The sequence below is a fragment of the Theobroma cacao genome, chromosome 3 (genome assembly GCF_053813885.1).
Source record: "Theobroma cacao isolate CCN51 chromosome 3, ASM5381388v1, whole genome shotgun sequence".
NCBI classification, from domain to species: Eukaryota; Viridiplantae; Streptophyta; class Magnoliopsida; order Malvales; family Malvaceae; genus Theobroma; species Theobroma cacao.
In genome coordinates this window covers 31,266,888-31,288,214 of record NC_142641.1, presented here as the reverse complement: position 1 = coordinate 31,288,214, position 21,327 = coordinate 31,266,888, and the positions used below count along the sequence as shown (strand labels likewise).

At 35.6% G+C, this 21,327-nt stretch overlaps 2 protein-coding genes and 1 pseudogene across 3 annotated transcripts; all 3 read left to right on the top strand.

The window, feature by feature from the left end:
* The first annotated feature begins 636 nt into the window (after nt 1-636).
* On the top strand, nt 637-2,696 carry LOC18604663 (protein PHYTOCHROME KINASE SUBSTRATE 1). The gene has a single exon (XM_007037255.3). It carries the CDS (start codon nt 1,121-1,123, stop codon nt 2,504-2,506), a length of 1,386 nt encoding a protein of 461 aa, XP_007037317.3. The 5' UTR covers nt 637-1,120; the 3' UTR covers nt 2,507-2,696.
* Nucleotides 2,697-13,905: 11,209 nt separating this feature from the next.
* NRP1 (NAP1-related protein 1) lies at nt 13,906-18,875 on the top strand. The gene is made up of 10 exons (XM_018118017.2): nt 13,906-14,200; nt 14,799-14,921; nt 15,017-15,067; nt 15,246-15,317; nt 15,475-15,585; nt 15,675-15,736; nt 16,184-16,244; nt 16,361-16,417; nt 16,527-16,571; nt 18,365-18,875. Exons 1-10 carry the CDS (start codon nt 14,072-14,074, stop codon nt 18,440-18,442), a joined length of 789 nt encoding a protein of 262 aa, XP_017973506.1. The 5' UTR covers nt 13,906-14,071; the 3' UTR covers nt 18,443-18,875.
* Nucleotides 18,876-19,024: 149 nt separating this feature from the next.
* On the top strand, nt 19,025-20,981 carry LOC18604660 (fe(II)/2-oxoglutarate-dependent dioxygenase 4-like; annotated as a pseudogene). The gene is made up of 3 exons (XR_016025279.1): nt 19,025-19,903; nt 20,030-20,342; nt 20,523-20,981. The product of XR_016025279.1 is annotated as a fe(II)/2-oxoglutarate-dependent dioxygenase 4-like (transcript).
* Nucleotides 20,982-21,327: the final 346 nt, after the last annotated feature.

Sequence of the window (21,327 nt, the reverse complement as noted above, 5' to 3'; positions counted from 1 at the left end):
ATTACCAATTTCTAAAGAAGTAAAAGCTGTTCCCTTGACGGAATGATGATGATGAGGACATTTAGCTACCAATTATTGCGAGCATTCATGACTTGTAATTCACCTCCCATAAAATCTGGATTCTTCTTAACTACTTCTCTGGATGATTATATATAGGATACCTGATTGCTTAATTCTGCTGCATATTATTGTTTCATGCATCAGATCAATCTATCATCTGTTTGTTGTTCACCACAATAGCATCACCATTTTCAGCCAGCCAGCAGTGAAGCAAAACGTTTCAGATGAAGAAACACAAGCAACGTTTGCTGTCTGACAATTATTCATGTGAAGTACAACTTTAAATTCTTAAGTTGTGGGGTTCCTTTAATAAATATACAATCATGTACTGCGGGTAAACAATCACTCACATTGTTGGACCTCTGAAACCCAAAAAATAAATAAAAATGGCACGAATGAAGCAACAATTTGGAGTTGTATTTATTTAGATTGATGCTTTTCTCCAAAGGATGGTATAGACGTTAAACTGCAGCCATGTGCCACTTGTCACCACACCATCCATAGATAGCAAGCGGAGTAGGAAGATGAAACAGTTTTGAATATACGTGCATAGTGCTGAAAAAGTAAGGGGGATAATTCCCCATATCAGGAAATCAGTGGGGGAATGAAAAACTACAAGTACATGCGGCGAGAAAATGTGATGAATTGTCAATCAAGCCCAAGGTAAGTAGGACCTCATTAAACCTTGGAAAGTTGCAGCCCTACAGGTCTATGTGTACATAATCTGCTTCTCAATAAGCCAAGTTAGCTCCAGTCCTTCCTCGAATAAAAAATTCCTGTTAAATCAATTTCAACACCCCCTGCTTTCTTTTCTAGCTTGTCCGAACCTTAATTTTTTGAAACTTGAAAGGTCACTTTGTCAAGTCGAATCCCTCTACCCCCGGTTCCTGCTTTTCTCAAGTTTCACAGCACCAATTCTCTGCCCTGTAGTTCTCTTTTTTTTTCTTCTTCTTCTTTTGAAAAGTCTGTAGTTCTCTGTTTGTTTCTAATTTAACTGCCTCATCTTATAAACTTGCTTATAGAGCTTCTCTAAACTTCAAACACACCTTCCTGTACCTGCATGTCTTTGACAATGGATGGTGAGAAGAGGAACACCAGTCTCGGCGAGGTCTCATTTTCTTCTTACCTTAGCACAGCAGAAGAAATCTTTGTGCATAAGCTTGCAGAACCTGCAATTCAGCAGCCCCATCCTGCCATCGCTCCAAATATCGGGATTCATGCTCCTGCACGCTTAGAGAGAAATAAGACTGAAGAGGGTGAAATTAGTGTCTTTAGAGCTGAAAAATACTTCAACATGAAACTGGATGATGACAGTCCAAAGCTTGATGATAAGTATGCAAATAAGCGTTGGCTTCAAATGGAAAACCAAGTTGATCTGCATCAGATGACTCCAAGGCGCTGGCCTGGAACTCCAAGTGTAAGTTCTGAAGCAAGTTGGAACAGCCAAACTGCTTTATTACGAAGTTTTATGAGAAACCGATCTGAAAACAAGCAAAAGAAGGTAGATGGAAGGAGCTTTTTCTCTAATCTTAGCTGCACCGGGTCTTGTTCAGATGGGAAATCTGTTTACGTCAATCAAAATCTTGATCATGGAAGGGTTCATGGAAAAGAGAAAAGAAAAGAACCCATTCAAATCAATCACAGGTATACCAATATGGCTAGAAGGAAGCTGCCTCAAGCAAAATTTCAGGTGAAAGATGAGTTTGACAGCCAGAGTTTTGATAAAATGAGCGTGGGATCAAACAGAGAAGTGTACTTTGGACCGCCAGTTCTGAAACCTGGGCTTCACAATGTGACAGTTAAAACACAATTGGATGATCCAAGGAAGTCCTTGGAAGTGTTTGGCTCCAGTGCAGTGAAGAAGGGAGACATAGCCAAGAACCTTGAGAGGAAACTGTCCATGTTAACTTGGGATGCCATTCCAAATGCCCCAACCATTTCATCTATTTCCAGAAGCAGCCAGGCATGCGATGATATTGAGAGTGATGCTAGCTCAGATCTCTTTGAGATAGATAACATATCCGGCGGTGGTCAGGCCTTGTTCACAAGGCAAGAATCTGATGGCATGTCTAGCTGCATGACCCCATATGCACCGAGCGAGACCAGCATTGAATGGAGTGTTGTCACAGCCAGTGCAGCTGACAGCTCATTTGTTTCAGATTATCATGAAAAGAAACCAGCAGAAAATAATAGAGCTCCGGGATCAAAAACAGCCAGTAGAGTTGCCAACGCCAAAGTTTTACCAGACAAAGAGGCACAAAAAAGCCGAACAGGTGGGATGTTGGGGTGCAAGAGTCACAAAGCAGTTATGGTTGCTGAAACTGCATACAGAACTGATGAGAAGTCAAAGCCTTCTCACCTACACCATCTTCCAAATTCAGCCACCCCCATGTCAGGAAGACTCTTACAAGCTGACATTAAGGTGAAAGATCTTGATTTCCCATGAGAAAACTCACAATTGCTCTTCTGCACATGCATTAAAGACTCTGCCTACGCGGCAGGGCATGGGGTAAACCAAGGTTGATTGTGGAAGAAGCTAGCTGAAAAGTTTTCCGTTTAACATATATTTTCTTTTAATTATGTAATTTCTCCTAAATATTGCATATAAATTTCAACCTGGCTATGTTCTTTTTCTATCTGCCTTGTAAGTACTGATTTTCTCTGTAGTAAATTTAGCACAATGGTCCTTAATAGTTTGTGTCACTGAAATGCACAACATCCGGAAACATAAAAGGAGAATCTGAATTTGTCTAGGCAATTGGACCCAAAAGAGGGTTAATAGACCACATATAACTGACCACCCTTGTCTAATCAATTACCTTTATTCATTAGTTCAAGTTTTATTCTTGTTCTCTTGATTTTCAGCTGGGGGGGCATTCATGTTTTGGAGCTTCTTTCCAACTTTTAAGTGAAGTTGCTTTTTAACAAGCCATCTTTGCCTCACTTCAGAGCCTACAAACATAGAGCTTTGCGTTGGTATTTATTCCTCTATTCCAAAACTGAAGATCCTAAAACATGAAGACACATGCTTCAGAAAAAGTGGCATATGTTCTAGAATGCAACTCCCACGTTTGCCATGTAGCCCTGTCGCATTGTTGAATTATACTTTATAATGCAACCCGTCTGTGCCATAATGACAAGATTTTTCTATTTCTTTGCTACTTATAGTTATTAGAAAATAAAAAAGAAACAGCTAGTCCCATCCAGGATCTTAATTGTTTGAAAGATGGATAACCCTGCTTCCAAGTACTGATGGCACAGATGCAAGTGCAAACAATAGGATGAAAAGGCGCCACAAGTTCAAAAACTGTGGCATCAAGTTTCAATGGTTTTATAATTTAATGATGGAAACTACCAAGAATGTTGTCCACAATGACATGCTCAACTGATGACAGGCAGTCGCACAGATACATACTGCAGCAAGTTGGGTTGCTACAATAAATTCCATAACCATCTGAAATTAAAGGTGGATGTTGGGAGTGGATCCCATGCTCTCTTCTCTCCCTTTCGTCTCATGGAAACTAGGTTGGGAATCTAGTAAACACAATCCATTCTAGATTTTGGAAAATCCTATCAGATAAGTAAAGAAAGTAATTAGGCCATAACAGCAAAATCTCTGTACTTGTTGACTTGAGATCGAATGGTGAAAATCACCCTGTCAAACTGAGAAAGACAGATGAACTGCAACCATATCCATAAGCAAGCTATTAGTTTTGCAACAAACTATAATTGGGCTGCTACTAAAGATATATTATGCAACAACTGCTGATGGTTACATATTAAAAAGTTATCTCGCCTGCTGCTGGAGATATTGCTACTCACCAATAACTTATGTGGTTTTCACAACTCCTAAAACCATAACGATGTTTTTCACAGAAGAATATGTTATGTTTTTCTTTTACAATGCATAAAACCTGCCTTAGGTAAATGTGCCTTGAAAAACACTCATTGCATAGGTAACATAATCATAACAATTATACATATTATAGTTTAAATTAGTGTGAGTTTATCATATTAGGATGCTGACTACGATATTGTCAGCTAGATTCTCTCTTAAATCTTTGAAAATTTCTTCTATATATACTTCATTAGTCTCTTTGTAAAGGACACAATTCAAAATATAAAATTTTTCTTTTATTACTATGGTATCAAGAGGCATCTATTTACTTTTTATTCTCTAACACCTTATCTCCATACGGTTTACTTTATGTATTGATATATTTATTTGTTACGTTATTTGTTAATCAACTGTTTATTACGTGTTTTGTCAAGTTATTTATTTATCATGTCATTTTGTCACGTCATCTTGTCAAATGTTTTGTTACATCATCTACATCATCTATTACGTCATTTATCGCATCTTTTGTCATGTCATCTACCTGTCAGGTGTTCGAGCACATCATATGCTATTCAAAATAACTGTCATGTGTTCTGTCATATTATTTATCAATTAACTGCTTACAAAGTGACCCATCACGTTATCTGCAAGTCAACTATCTACCACGTGTTCTGTTGCGTCATATGTCTATCATATATTCTGTCAAATCATCTACAAATAAACTGTTTGTCAAGTGATTCGTTATGTCATTTGTAAGTCAACTGTCTGTCACGTATTTTGTCACGTTATTTATCTATCACAAGTTTTGTCATGTTGTCTTGCCACCTATTCTACCATGTTAACTTATCACATTAACTAAAACACGTCATCCCATCATATTTGCACTCCTATAAAATCACTAATTATATTAATTTTGACATTCTAATTTTGATTTTGACCTCTATTTTTGTTAAATCTAATTGTAAGATGGAGAACTTTGAAGTTTTTAAACCAATTACATCCATTTTGACAAGAAACAATTAGAATATGAGGGTTTAAGATATGAAGAGTTTTTATGATTGGATGCAAATTTTGACGTATTGTCATTGAAAAATCATCGCTTCGGTCACTAGCTGATTTCAAGATTTAGTTTCCAAATTCAAATTAGTATCTATCATACGACTTTGAGTTTGAGAGAATGTTACTATAATCAAATATAATTATATCAATTGTATGGATTATAAATTAAATCAATATAATTCTATTAGATTACGATACGGTTACCGTACTTACAACTTGATTTTTTTTGTCATTGAAAATCTTTATTATATATATATATATATATATATATATCATTAAATTCTCTATGAAATATATAATTTAGAACACAAAATTTTTGTTTTACTATCATGGATGATGTGACGAAGCGTGAATGTTAAGCCATAAATGTAAAGGAAAGAGGGGAGGGGGAGGGGGAAGGGGAAGGAGAGGTTGTCCATCACATCCACTCTTAAAAGATGAACATTAAGCAAAATTACTTGTAATAGTTGTTATGTGATAAATCAAGGCACAGGTTGGCTAAGGAATGTTGTCAAGGGACCAATAGGATTGAATGACATTAATTTGAATACAATAGTTGTCATGGACCACTTAGACTAGGCAACCGTATATGTATATTTCATGGTTCAAGGCTACATACCTGAAAGCAGAATGCACATCCAGTGATTAATGTTTATTAAGCCTCAGAACTCTGCTGGAACCACAGCATGGTGGTGTTTAAAATCCCACTGCAACTGTTGTTATCTGATTCCAACATCAGCACAAACCCAGAAAGCAAAACAGTGAGGAAGGGTATGTCGGCGAGACAAAACAAGATTAGATATTAAAGGCGGAGTGCCTTGGACAAGATGCAAACTCAAGGCCTCAAAAGTTTTATGTGAACCCATCAGCAAGATTGACCCACCTACTCATACCTGAAAACGAAGCATAACTAATGGAACTAATTATTAGTGCAAGAGTTAAACCAAAAAAATTTCAACTTGGTTTTGGGTTCATTATTAGCCAATAAATTAAATATTGTGCAACTTGCCACATCAATCAAATAACATGGCTATATATTTCATCAATTTAACACCCCAGGTTTTCAATTTCATGGATTTTAATTCTACCCATCATCATTTAAACCATTTTGCTGATATTTTTTTATTTTATATATCTCCAATAGATGACTCTATTGGTTATTACTGAAAAGTTAACGACCCCTTTTGAGTTAGAATATAAGTGATTGTAGAGATTACGACTATATAAAGGGGCCTAGCTTCGGTATAAGAAGTATGAAAATTTGAGAGAAAAAGAAAGGAAGCTAAAGTAGTTTGGACTAACTCTGAACTACAGGGAGAGAGAAATAAAGAAATAAATATATATATATATATATATGTATAGTAAAATATATTCACAATTGTTGCAAAAAGTATGATTTATGGAGAATTGTTGTGATGAACCACTACGATTTGGACCCTCAGCCAATGGGATTAAGAATTGGCATAAAAACTGGTATTTTTTTTCGATTTTATTCGTTCTGTTTCGAGATTAATCGTGATCATAATCATCTTAATTGAAAATTAAATATCGAAATTGAACATCAATCGAATTATTAAATTATCGACTTTGATAATATATTTTTTATTTAATCAAACTCACAATTTCAACCTATGAAAAGATGATTTTTTAATCATTGGTTTATTGAAAATAAAATGTTTTGTTTCGTACTTGATCGAGCCAGCCAGTCGTGGTTAGTAGCCTCCTCAGCCATTAATGTTGACTCCTTTTGTTAACATTTTGTAGGTTTTCAGATTCACTTGGGGAAAAATGAGTATTAGAAAGTTATATTGAAGTTAGATCTCTAAAAGTTGTCAATTTTCTTAAAAATATTAACAACCCAATATCTTGAAGTTGCTACAGACTCATAAAATTTACTTTCAGCTGTAATAAATTTGAAGTTATTTATCATGAGCATGATGTAATTAGCCGTGCATATATACATACATATATATATATATATATATCAAAAAATAATAATAATATGGAAACTTAATGTGCCAGAAAAAGGTCGAAATGGTTGCATTTGGTAAAGTAAGAGTAATAGGACCATCTACTTGAACTTGAACCCATCATGAGGTGTGAGTTTGGGCTCGAGATCTTTAATTTCTTGTTGCATTTTAGCAACGAATGGGCCTCAGTCGCTCATTTTCAATTTTACCTTTTGATTTGAGCGAGAGAATATTCCAAATTTATTTTTTAAATTAAAAAAATTGCATCCATTTATTATTGAATCGTATATTTATGTGCAATTTTCAACCCTATCTTTCACATATTACGTAACCATATTTCTAATTTTGAACAAAACTTGTTCCATATACTCATTTTTAACTTACTTTTTGTGTTTTTTGCAAACCGAAAGTATTAATGACAAGATGAATTTGAATCTAAACTTTAAGTCAACAAAGAAAAAGATAAATAAATATTTCGAAAAAGAAAATGTTAGTATATTTTGGGGTAAGCAATCGGTTTAGTTAGTTAAATCAGTTAAAAAATTTCATTAATCGATTTAATCGACTTTTTTAAAAGATTTAACCAAAGGGATCGATTTTGGCTCTTAACCGACTTAATTGCATTTATTTTATCCTCTAAATGCTTTTAGCTTTTCAATTTACTTAATAGTTTCTTTTGGAATATCATTGGCATCACATCTTCTTTTATGGTTAATATAAACTTATTTTGGGAAAAAAATTATAAATATTTGCAAATTCAACAAGCATTATTTTTACACGGTTTTCTAATTTTCTCAAAAAAAATGAAAAGAAGTAGTAAATGAAATAGGAGTTTTTTTAAAAAGAGATTATTATAGAAACTATTAAACTGTCTAATTATAAATATTATTTGGTCTATTAATTTAAAATTCACATAAGATTATAATTATTCTAATATAGATTATGGAGAACTTAGTTTAAAAGATCAAGAAATAATAAGAATTGAATAAATAATTCTTAATTAGTTAACTACCCATTTAGATTTTATGTAAGTGTTTTATAATTGTTGTAAATGATTTGCTTAAATAAAAGAAAATGATTAATAAAAAATCTTTCATAATTTTGAATAAATAAGTGAGATGATGATCACATATTTTGTAAACAAATAAATTTTGATAAAAAAAAAAGGCTATGTAGATAATTTTATCTTTTTTTTTTTGGAAAAAGAGTTCTTTTATTGAATTGGGATCATTCGTGGAAGACAGACTCCCAACATATCATACATTAATAGTTTTCTTGCTCCAATTAGAGGATGCTCAAGAGAACATAAGATTCTACTGAAATAAAACCATAATTAGCCAAATAATTTGCTACCATATTACCTTCACGGTAGATATGCACAAAATGGACCTCCCACTCTTTTTGCAAAATGTCTTTAATTGCACGTATTAAATCAGTATTCGCACATGGCAGTAACTTGTCCATTAATATCGCCTGAACAACCATCTTATTGTCAACTTGTACCATCACTTTTTTGAACCTAGAATCCCAAGCCAGTCGAAGATCGTGAAGCACTCCCCATAATTCAGCTCTATATGCTAAACATTTGCCTAGCTTCGCCACAAAGCCGGTTCGCCAATCCCCTTCCGAATTACGAATTACTCCCCCTGCAAAGGCTTCATCTATTGATTTCTTGTATGCTCCATCCATATTTATGCATACCCAGCCAACCTGCGGAGCCCTCCATCCGATCAGAACTTCTTCTATCAATCTGAATGACGTCAAATTTTGCTAGTGCTGCTGTTGTAGCAGTTGCCATACTTTTAACCAGACTTAGGCGGTTTCTAATTGGAGTAGTGGCAGCATCAAACACCACACAATTGAGCCACTTCCACAGATGCCAACAAACCAAACCATATACAATAGACCATGGGTTGCCTAGTATCAACTGATGTTTTTAGAGATTACATACCAGCCATTCCCGTAATGGTAATGTGAAAAACGCATTGTGCTCGTCTTGTGGAATGATTCTTACCCATAAAGACGTACCCATCATGCGGTCCCGTAGTACATGTGTCATGGTTTCATCTTTCATCTTGCATTGTGGGCACAACGAATTTGTAGTAAGCCTTCTACACAGTTTTTCTCTATTGGTCAAGAGCCTCCCATGCAAACATTGGAAAAGGAATGTTCTTACCCTTTGTGGCCCTTGCCACCTCTAAGCACCTTGCCACATTCCACTTGAGTTGGCATCTGTCGGTGACGATAACTGTCTTAAATAGTCATATGCCGATGCTATAGTAAACTTACTCGATACAGATACTCCCCAATATGGTACATCTTGTGAGATAGCTAGTGTGGGAGGCATGATTTGTAACACCTGCAGCACCACATTGTACGCAAGGTAGTTGGACAATTTGTCATGGTTCTAGTGACCATTTGGATTCAAGAAGTCTCTCACCAAAACCTTGTCTAATGCCAGATTTGCCACTCTGTATGTTATATTAGCCAGCATTTTGTCACCTAGCCATTTATCCTTCCAAAAATTCACTGACATGCCATTTCTAATTGCCCATCTAGTAGCAGACATAAAAACTAGCCATAGTCATCTTAATGCAGTCCATAGGCTAGAAGCTCCACTTCTTTGAATACTTTCTGGCCTTCGATCAATATTAATATTATACTTACCTTTCATAATTCTAACCTAAAGTGCCTCCTGTTTATTTTTAAGCTGCCATAATAATTTCAAGAAAAATGCCTCATTCATAAGTTTTAGCCTTCTTATTTCCATGCCTCATTCATCTTTAGGTCGACACAATTGTTCCCAATTAATAAGATGAACCTTTCGATGGTGTTCATCACTTCCCCATAAGAAGTTTCTACACAAGCGCTTGATTTTCTTATAAATGTTGAGAGGTATCGAAATTGCTTGCATTGTATAGTTCGGGATAGTCATCAATATGGATTTTACTAGTGTGAGATGTCCTGCAAATGAAAGCCTTGATGCTTTCCAAAAACTAAGTCTCATACGAACTTTGTCAACCAAATAATTATACGAACTTGTTCTTCTACGGCCTGACAATAACAAGATCCCAAGATATTTGCCAAGGTCATCAGAATATTGAAATCCAGAATAACTCATTAAATTGTTGATAATGGCCCGACCCACATTCCTTGAGCAATAAAATAAAGACTTATCCACATTCACCTTTTGTCCTGAGTATTCACAAAACTCCTCAAGAACTCCATTTATCACTTCCATTTGTTCAACCGAAGCCTCTACAAAAAGTACCAGATCATCAGCAAAAAATAAATGAGTCAATGGTGGGCACCTAGGACTTAACTTCACTAGCTTCCATGAACCATTTAGAACGGTTGCATTAATCCCATGAGCCAACCTCTCAATGCACAGTACAAACAAGTAGGGAGATAATAAGTCTCCCTGTCTAACACCTCTCGATTGATGAAATGCTGTCGAGTGAGACCCTTTCCATAGAATCCTTGTGTTACTGCATTGCCAACTTCGAGTCAATAGATTCACAATTTTATTTAGATTCACAAGTTTAGTGTGTCATAGATAAAAGCCCAACCAAGCCTATCATATGCTTTTTCCAAATCTATTTTCACCATCATCCATCCGATACATCCCTATTTTTTCTCGAATGAATGCATCGCCTCTTACGCTGCAATTATATTATCTACAATTTGTCGCCCTGGTATAAAGCTTGCTCATGGTTCTGCCACTAAAAAATTCATCACTAGTTTGAGTTTGTTAGTAGTAACTTTCATTAACACTTTAAATGCAACTGGAAGCAAACTAATGGGATGAAATTGAGAAATAGTTTCTGGTGTAGACACTTTGGGGATTAAAACAATAAGTGAGCTGTACATATTATCTCTGAAATCTCCACCCTCCATGACATGTGATACATATTTGACTAAACTCTGGCCAATTGTTGCCCACTAAGATTGAAAAAATAAAGCAAGTAGTCCATCTAACCTGGGGGCTTTCAAAGGCTTTATTTCAAATAGTGCATCATAAACCTCTTTACTTTCTACTGGGTGCATGAGCCTTAAATAGTCCTCATCATTGAGTATAGGAAAAGTACCTTTGATGGGGTAGGATGGCAATGTCCCATTATCTTTCGAATATAGTTTCTGAAAAATGTAACAGCTTGTAATCTAAGTGTCGACTGATCAACACACCAATTCCCATGCTCATTTTTCAACCTCACAATCTTTAGCTTATTTTTTCGACGAACCACCCAAACATGAAAATACTTAGTATTTGCATCCCCAAATTTGATCCAATCAGTTTTTGCTTTCTACATCCAAAAAGCCTCCTCTTGCTTAAGAATTTTCACATATTTTATTCTCAAGTTATTTTCCAACTCTTGAAGGTATGGAGATTGACGATGCTCAAAAGCTTTTCAACTCCTCCCAATCGCACCAACAATCGTCTCTTTTTATGAAAAATATTCCCAAAAACTCTCTTATTCCATTAGCGAGCCTTAGTAGTAAAGTTTACGGTATTTGTAGCTAAATTATCTGAATTGTCCCATGCTTGCTGAACAAAACTACCAAAGTCATCGTGAGTTAGCCATGCAGATTGAAAGTGACAGACAGATGATGGTTGGCGATTATAGTGGTCATCTAGCACTACAAGTAGTGGTTGATGGTCAGATTGCACCCTAGGTCAATGATGAACTACCGCTTCCTGAAACAAAAGCCTCCATCTGACGTTACAAATGGCCCTATCAATCCGTTCTGCCACCAACCCTCTTTGCCTAGTGAATTTTGGTCCCTTGTAACTCAAATCCAACGTTCGAAATTATCAATGAATCGTTGAAATTGGGTACACAGGCAGCTCCTTGTCAGAAATCCTCCTGCCTTCTCATGTCTAAAAAGAAAAGCGTTAAAATCTCCTATTAGCATCCACGGTGTTTCGACTCCACTAGCAAAAGTAGATAGTTCCTCTCATAAGTCTCGTCTAGCTACTTTGTTGGGACTGCCATACACTACTGACAGAAGCCAAGTAGATCCAATAGGGTACTTAATTGACAAATGAACACACTAAAAATGGTTGCGAATCACTGAGACTTGAATATCGTCCTGCCAAAGAACCCAAATCCCTTTAGTAAAGCCAAGTGCTTCCACCTTGTGAGATCTAGCAAGTCTTAGACAACTGATTATTCTATCAGCCATTTCGCCACTCACACGAGGTTCCACTAACACTAGGATTGAAAATTTATATTGCGCCATCCAATCTTTCATTACTACAATAAAGTCATTATAACCTGCACCCTGACAGGTCCACATAAAATTTTTTTGGCTCATAATAATCATATTATAAATATAAATGATGAGTTAAGCGTTCGAAGAACTCTCATTGTTACTCTCGCCCATCTTTCCATTGTTCATTGTTTGGACAACCATGTCTCCCAACATTGACCCAAGAGTCTCCTCTGTCACCAACTTACTTAGCATAGTTGTGGGAGTTGATATTATCGCTCCCTTTGCTCTTGCTTTCTTTTTGAGTGAGATGATCTGTGGTCGAACACTACCCAACTTATCAGGTGACTTCCCTTCCTTCTTTGCTACACGCATGCCTTTGACTTTTTCAACCAAACCGTCTCTTTTTACTAGTGGATTTACTAGCCTTGTAGGAGTATTACTTTTAATAGCTCTCCCACCTAGTGAAACAACTGAATGCTTCAAAGGGTCAAGTGTCCCCTCTTTGGCCTCCCAATCAGCTTGTCTATTTTCTCCATCGGTATCCTTAGAGCATGTTTGGGTTTTGTGAGCCTCGATTGCATTTCTCTGACCACCTTCTATCTCCAGCGGTACTCCCTTGGGCTATTCCATCATAGTGCCTATCGATGCATTTTTACGGACACTCATGTCCACTTTTCCAATGGCAATGGTCTCGCTCACTGCATTGTGCACTTTCCTTCCATTCTCAAGTACCACGTTATGAGGACTAGTTTTGCATTATATTTAATTTTTTATAAGTGTATTATATGATTATATCAATGATATTACTATTTAAATAAAGATTTATAAAAATATAAATTGATTTTTTGTTACACTTTGAAAGTTGAATATTGGTATGGATTATATATTTATATACAAAAAATAAATAAATAAATTTCTAATCAACAAAAAAATAGTAATAAGATTAGGTGCTATTTGTTATTTGTTTGATGCAATTTGATCCCTTAATTTAAATGTGAGTATGAAGAAGCTGTGTGGTTGAATTACAAGCAAAACTTGCCTTAAAAAATAATAAATTCAAAATTCGGGTAATTGACTCCACTGGACCCAACCCCTCTTAATCGAATTAATCGTTTTAGTCAATTTAGCCAAATCAAATTAACTAACTTTTGTCAATTAAGTAGGATAAATTGGTTCTGATACGACTTTTGTTCCTCTCTAATTTTGTGCATTATATATTTTGTATTTTAAAAAATAAGTTATTGTAATTAAAAATTAAAAATCTCGTTTTTAAAAACAAAATAATAAATAATAAATCAAATAGATGTAACAATAATTGTAATAAGAAGAATAAAAAATAATTTTCAAGAAACAGATAATAACGATGGAAAAAAATTGTTGAGATTTGTAGTTACTGAGATTTCAACGGAAGAGAAAAAATGAAGATAACAAGTTCAGAATTTTCTTTTTTTTTTTTCTTAATTTTTGGTCACAAAATTCATAAAGCAAATTCAATATTTGTATTTTTGCAAGTGCTTGTTAATGCTCAAATTATCTAAAAAAATATCTGAAGCAAGCCTCAGCTCTTTGGCTGAAATACTTAGAAGATTCTGTGTCCAAACATCAAAAGATGGAAGCCGTCCTTGACTTTCCCGTGCTACCCCTACAAAAAACGATCAAATGACTATAATACCATACATTGTCCAGCTGTCATGCTCGGATTGATCCATTTGTATATCCCCAAAATATCCCCAGCAGAGCAGATATAAACTCCCAAAACCCTAGCATTTTGTCCTCTCGCTCTCTCACTTTTCTCTCTAGTAGGTATCAAAGGAGAGAAAATGCTAGGGTTTTAGAGAGAAGAGAAAACAGAGAGAAAGAGAGCACAGGAGAGAGAAAAGGCAAGTTTTAAGGGTTAGGGTTTCCTTTTTTCTTTGTATAAGAAAGAAAAATGGTGGCAGACAAAGGAAAGAAGATGAAACTAGCAGAGAAAGGAGAAGAAGAGAACTCTGAACAAATCGATGGAGACCTCGTCCTTTCCATCGAAAAGCTTCAAGAGATCCAAGACGAGCTTGAAAAGGTGCATTTTTAATTTACATTTTAGTTTCTTATATATATATATATTTATATTTATAATATATCCATGCATATCTATGCTGCTTTTTCTTTTTTGCTTGTTTAGGGTTTATGGGAAAAATTCAGGAATATAAGCTAGCAAAATTTGGATTATTTTTAAATTTTTTTAATTCCTTGTGCTTTGCTGGGATAGTCTTAATTGAACGTTGTTTGAAGTGCCTAACTATTGAATTTGTTTTGAATTCAATTGTGGGTCAATGAGATAAATATTAACAATATTATTTCTGTGATTGTTAAATTCTGTACTTGATCGGCTTTGTTTGTTATTTATATGTTGGATATATCTGAATTTGTTTAGAAAGCTTGAGTCCTTTAATTGTTCTCTGCCGTGTGTCTTAGTGTCCCCCTTGCTTCCTTCAACACTTTTTTTTTTTTTTGTGGGGATGGGGGTGGGTTTGCTTCAGGTTGTTATGTTTTTATGTCCTATTGTGGAGAAGGTGATTTATGGATATGTTTGCTTATGAGCTTAACAGTAAAGTGGTCAATCGTTACATGTGGTGTTTCTGTATTTAATTTATTTGTTCTGTTTCGGTATGTTGTAGATCAATGAAGAGGCAAGTGAGAAAGTCTTGGAAGTGGAGCAGAAGTACAATGAGATACGCAAACCCGTCTATGATAAGCGGAATGACATCATCAAATCGATTCCTGATTTCTGGTTAACAGCTGTAAGTGATTCTGTTCTTTTTTATTAATTTAGGGGATTTTTTAAAGCCATCTCCATGTTTAGAGTTTTAATTTGACGTGATTTTTTCACGTGCAGTTCTTGAGTCATCCTGCTCTTGGTGAACTTTTGACTGAAGAGGATCAGAAGGTTTAACTCCCTTCTTTCCCTAACTGGAATTGATTCTGTGCTTATTTTACTTCGCAAAATCGATTTTTGGTTTGAATTTTTTTGAAAGATGTATATGGATGTTTGCCTGTTATATAAATTTAGTTAACTGCTTTCTTATATCTGTATCTTCTTCTTTTCAATTATTATTGCTTGGTAGATATTCAAGCATATTAGCTCGCTTGAAGTGGAGGATTTTAAAGATCTGAAATCTGGATACTCGATTACATTTGTAAGTTCATCTATGTTCCTTTTCTGACCTATTCTTCAGGCAATTGAAATTGCTCTTACTTTCTTTTCTTGTGCTCAAATGTTGGTGGAAGAAAAAGTAGTTCATGCTTTACTCTGTCCTGATGATTTGTTGACTAACTTCTTTTATATGTTTTCAGAACTTCAATCCCAATCCATATTTTGAAGATACAAAGCTTACGAAGACCTTTACCTTCCTTGATGAGGGAACCAAAATTACTGCCACCCAAATCAAGTGGAAAGAGGGCATGGTGAGGGCTTCTCCTCTTTTGATGTCTAATCATCTGCTTGTTATATATTTCTTTGGATGTAGTAATTAATTACTTCCGTTAATGTGAAGGGCTTGCCAAATGGAGTTAACCATGAGAAGAAAGGAAACAAGCGACAATTTGCCGAAGAAAGGTTTGTTTATCATACCTGCAATCAATTATGACTCAGGTTCAGGACTTCAGCAATAACATAAAAATTCACTTCTTGTATTTTAGCCTAGCTTTTTTTAAGAATCTCATATTTGTACGAGTCATTTTCCTTCTGTTTTATTGAGCCAAACCTTGTTTGATTGAGTGTCCTTTTTGGTCTAGACAAATGAACATTTAACATAGATTATGTATTCCTTAGCCCTGGTCGAGTAGAGCATATCTATTGCAATTTCTTGGCAAATACTGTATAGTGTGCATATAAATGGTATATATGTATGCATATTTTTTTAATTTGTTATAAGTTGCATTATAACTACTACATAATGTTTGCATCCATCCATGCTAGTGTCTTGTATTTGATTCTTCATTTCTCACTCTGTCACTGCAAATCAGCTCTATATTCTGCTAAATTTCTTACCCATGAATGCAGCTTCTTTACCTGGTTTACCGATGCTCAGCAGAAAGATGATATGGATGAGATTCATGATGAGGTAATTTCTGTGTGCATTTATTATTCTATCTGGAGTTTTATGTTTTTTTTCTCATTCTGTTATTTACTCATTTAGTAACAAAGCTGATCTAATTTTTCACATGTTAAACATTACAGGTAGCGGAGATTATCAAGGAGGATTTATGGCCCAATCCTCTCACTTATTTTAACAATGTAATATATTTTTCTTCTGGAATTTTCTCCTGATTTTGTTATATACTTGTTGCCTAAGATCATGTTTTGCTTCCCTTGCTAATTGTTATTGGTAATTTCTTTGATGAAGGAGGCTGACGAAGAGGATTTTGATGGTGAAGAAGGTGATGAAGAGGTACATGGATCTTTTTAGTTTTTCTTAGAAACTTAATACTCTCTTTTTGTGTGCATTTTACTAGAAGTGTTTCTTTGGAGAAAAAATATGCATGGCTTTAGGTTTTGTGGTCGTTATTTTAATGTTCTTTGTGATTCTTATCACCAAAGGTTGAGCACTTTGTCCAATTTTGTGCTAGACCTCACTTCATATTGTCATTTCGAGATGGAAGATGTTTGGGAGAAGTATATTTACTGGAGTTTTGCTTGCATTTCAAATGTGAATTTATTTATTTTACCAGGGATGGTAAAAACGAAACTGTGAACATAGATGGATGGTAATTACTAGGGTTTTAAGGGTTTATCAAATGGTTCAAAAGGATGAATCCTTTGACTTCAAAGTATATGTTGATGAGGATTTAACTTTTCATTTCCTTTTGCTGCGGTGGTTATCAATTATGGTGACACGTGTAAGATACTTTCGTTAGTACTTGCTGTATACGTTTCTTACATTTGCCTTGTGTGGCTTTGTTATTCATAGTTAAATCTGGTTCTTGTAATAAGCATATGCTACTTAGATGTGTTTGTAGATGCTGTATTACACAAGACGATCTATTTGAAGTTGTAAATAACGATTCTTTTCTTTACAATAGCAGTATATTAACCCGAGTGCTCTTACTACTTTACTATGTAGTGGATGCTGGAAGGTGCTGGTTTCTTTTGATAAAAATCTTATAATGTTGATACTAAGTGTGGCAGAAGTAACCAATTGGCATCATGTAAATATATTAGCATGCCAATATTTGTCATATTAATCCTGGAGAATCCCTCTGAAACAGGATTGTAAGAGGAGCTTGGATTGTGTTTCTATTTCTTAACACACTGTTCTACAGTTTGGTCTTAAAATACTTAGAGTGCCTCATAGACACATTTGGGCAAGCGTCTTATCCTACTGATGTAAATCAGTGGGATTGGATATGTGGTTTTTGTCTTGTATGCGTGCATGCCTTTTAGATTCTCTTGCATCAGTTTAGCACTAGAACTCTTCACCCAGTTCAGCATGGTTGTAATCTTACATTGGATGAAGTACTTTGAGATTGCGGGTGGTGGGTATCTCATAATATAATTTGTGATGCTTAAGGTAATTGTTTGGAATGCATGTCCTGTAGAGAAAGTTTAGTCGAGAGATGAATGATCATGGACCAAATTAAAGATTCATATTTCAGAATGAAGATACTAATAGTTTGGTATGTTGATCTGTGAAGTCCTTGATTTAATGATATTATGAAAGTGGGGGAATGAGGTTGAAATAGTAATAATGAAAATTGCAGTGATTTGAAAAAGCATCGGATGCATTTTCTCTTTATTCTAGGGGAGCCTTACGTCTAGGTATCTGTTTAGATATAGCTCTATTGGAATTAGTAACTGCTTTTAAATTTGTTGAATCTTGTTGGACATAACAACATTATGGTTAAATGCGAATTGGTTAAGTATCTACTCTCTTTAAAGATGGTAAAATTTCAGACACAAACATTACACTCATCATGGTGATGCATTATTTGTTTATATCATTGTTTATACACACATTCTTAAGTCAGATGGAATCTGTTTGTACTTGCATAATTAGACATCTTTCTTTCTGATGGTATCAATTTTGTTTGAAGTTTGCAGCAAGCACCCTTATGTGGAATAGTACATTTACTGTTAAGCCATACTCATTGCCTAAGAGATGGAATTTTGTTGGTGGACTCTGTTAAATTACAGGCAAAATATGTTTCTGCTGTATCTTGTTCTCTTATATTTGTTCATTGACAGGGAAAAGATGACGATGACTCTGATGATGACGATGATCCAGACGATGAGGATGATGATGATGGTGACGATGATAACTAAAATCACTTATGGCCTTAATTATATCAGTTGCTTGCCTTGGTTTGGTAAGAACTTGTGTAAAGTTGTCTCGTAGTGGTTGCTAAGTAAGGTAATGGGGAGGATAACCATCTTTAAGATAGCTTTCTCTGCTGTATAAGCAACTGGCATTATTGTCAGCATAGCTCTGACTCATTTCTTTTTGCCTTATCTCTCTTCTACCAATTTGATCTTTTTCTGTGTTTTTGTTTTTCTGGTTTACTCCCTGACGGTGACATGGAAGTTGCTACATGATATTGGAATGCTGTCTTTTTTATCTATAGTTTTTGTTAAAACTCTGTTAATTAGAAGAGAGTTAAATTATATTGTGGTATGTAAAATGCAGAATAGATTGTAGTTGTTGGCATTGAGCTGACATCTCTATGAATTCAGCCCTGTTTAGTGATTGTTTCTATAATCCAAGTGTTGTTCGCGATTAAGGTTGTTAGAATGATCAGGGGTAGCTGGGGGTTACCATTTTGTTGGGCAAAAATACTGGGAGTTGGACAAACATGCTATCCTCCCCTCCCCTTCTCTCTCAGGGTTCCACGCTCGCGTCTGCTTAGCAGAAAGAGTATAACGAAAGGAAGGTAAGGTATCAGAATCATTGGTGGGAACTTGGAAGTAAAATTGGTCCTAAGAGTGGATGTTCCAGACCCCATTTATCAAATCAAACAATGCTTTCTCCCATCTGCCTTGTCAACAAATAGTCAGTTGTTATTGTTTCATTCATCAGCTCTCTTCCAATCATTTTGCTCAAGAAAAAAGGAATCTGGTCCACTCACTCCAATGTACAGCTTCAAAAAGGCAAAGCCGGTGGTGAATTATTGCAAGCATGTCGGCAAAGAATTGGAGTTTACTTGAATGCTTACATTATTGTTCTTTTGGTTTTGGAAAGTTTTTCTCTTTAATTTTATAAACATTTTGATTTTAATATATTTTATATTGAAGTTCCAAAACACAATAAAAAAAAAAAAAAAAACTGATGATAAAAATAAAACAAAATTGAACGTAAAGGAGAATATGACAAAAACATGACAGGGCCTCGGTTCAAAAGGGAACCTTGAAGCTAGTTGGAATAAACCTTGGCATGGCTGATCCTCGCATTCCCACTGTAGATCTCTCGCCTTTCTTTACAGAAGATGATGAGGACGGCAAGAAGAAGGCCATGGAAGTCATTTCCAAGGCTTGCTCCGAGCATGGTTTCTTCCAAATTGTGAACCATGGCGTGCCCATGGAGTCGCTGCAACGGGCGCTTGAGCTCTCCAGGATTTTCTTGGAGTACCCAGCTGAAGAGAAGCTCAAAAGTAGTTCAGCGTCTGATGCACCTCTTCCGGCAGGATACAACACGCGCCCTCAACACTCGCCTGACAAGAATGAGTATCTACTGATGCTTCCACCGGGGTCTAGCTTCAATGTTTTCCCTGATAACCCATCTGAATTCAAGTATGTTTTTCTCTTTGCTCTTTCATTCTTGGTTATGTTTTTAACAAAACATTTTCCTTCTTTCAACCCTGTTCACGAAATATTTAACAAAAATAGCTAAATCATTCGCTTCTTCGTCTCCGCTAGGGAAGTTTTGGAAGATGTTTTCTCCAACTTGACCAAAACAGGAGAGAGCATTGTGAATCAGTGCTTGGGTCTCCCTCTCAACTTCCTCAAAGAATTCAATAATGATAGAAGCTGGGATTTAATGGTAGCACTTCGTTACTTTCCAGCTACTGAAACTGAGAACAATGGATTAGCAGAACATGAAGATTCCAATTGCATCAGCTTCGTGTTCTAGGACGAAGCTGGTGGTCTACAAGTTTGCCAGGACGGGGAATGGATTCCTGTAATCCCTACAGAAGGCACATTAGTGGTCAACATAAGCGATGTTATTCAGGTACAACATTACTTATCCTTTTCAATGTTATTCCCTCTCAGTTTTCCAGCTTTTGATCAATTCAAGTTACCGTATAAGATTAGGCTTGCCATTTTCAACCTTGAGAGCTGGCATATAATTCCAAAAATGAATTTGTAATTGTTGATTGACTCTTTTGGTCCTGGAAACATTTTGGCAAAGGTGTTGAGCAACAATAAATTCAAGAGCGCAACTCACAGAGTGGTGAGGCCTAAAGGGAGAAGCCGCTACTCGTTGGCCTTCTTCTATAACTTGCAGGGAGACAAATGGGTTGAACCACTGCCACAGTTCACTAAAGACATTGGAGAAGCACCCAAGTACAGAGGGTTCCACTACAAGGAGTACCTGCAGTTGAGAGCGAGGAATAAGACTCATCCCCCAGCTAGACCTGAGGATGAAATTCGCATCACCCATTATAAAATTATTACCTAGCTAACTGCAACCCCACTTATGTATCCATCCATGTTCATTCTGCAATGATCTTTCCAATTTGCATTGCCTAGGGAATACAACTTGGAAATGTGAAATGTGGACATTGTGTGATGTTTTCATCTGGCATGTACAATGTTTCGATTTGGAAAAGTAAGATTTGTGTCATATCCCTTGGCACAAATTTCATCATCTGCAAATTTCATTAACCATGGTTCTTTAAATCAAAACACATAGATTTACATACATATAGTAAACCAAATCTAAATCCACAGCTCCAAACATACATAGCAACAAAACTAGTTAAAAAAACAATTATGAATCACAATAACCTTGTGACTTGTGACAATCTGTCTACACTTTAAGAATGAGTTTGTGTTATGAACCAATGAATAACAATCAACAAACTCAAATATTTGTCTGTAAGCGAGGGGGATCTTGAAGAATTGATTCCTTCCCTAGCTATATATATATGTATTTTTCATTGCTTTTCCAAATGGATTACATTTATTGTCCGTGTTCCCAAGTTGACAGCCCA

What these genes read in the sequence shown, in the direction of transcription:
- LOC18604663 (XM_007037255.3), top strand. Translation starts at nt 1,121, where the DNA reads ATGTCTTTGACAATGGATGGTGAGAAGAGGAACACCAGTCTCGGCGAG.
- NRP1 (XM_018118017.2), top strand. Translation starts at nt 14,072, where the DNA reads ATGGTGGCAGACAAAGGAAAGAAGATGAAACTAGCAGAGAAAGGAGAA. An exon ending in CTGATTTCTGGTTAACAGCT is followed by an intron (nt 14,922 to 15,016) that starts GTAAGTGATTCT and finishes TTTCACGTGCAG; the next exon opens with TTCTTGAGTCATCCTGCTCT. An exon ending in CGACAATTTGCCGAAGAAAG is followed by an intron (nt 15,737 to 16,183) that starts GTTTGTTTATCA and finishes CCATGAATGCAG; the next exon opens with CTTCTTTACCTGGTTTACCG.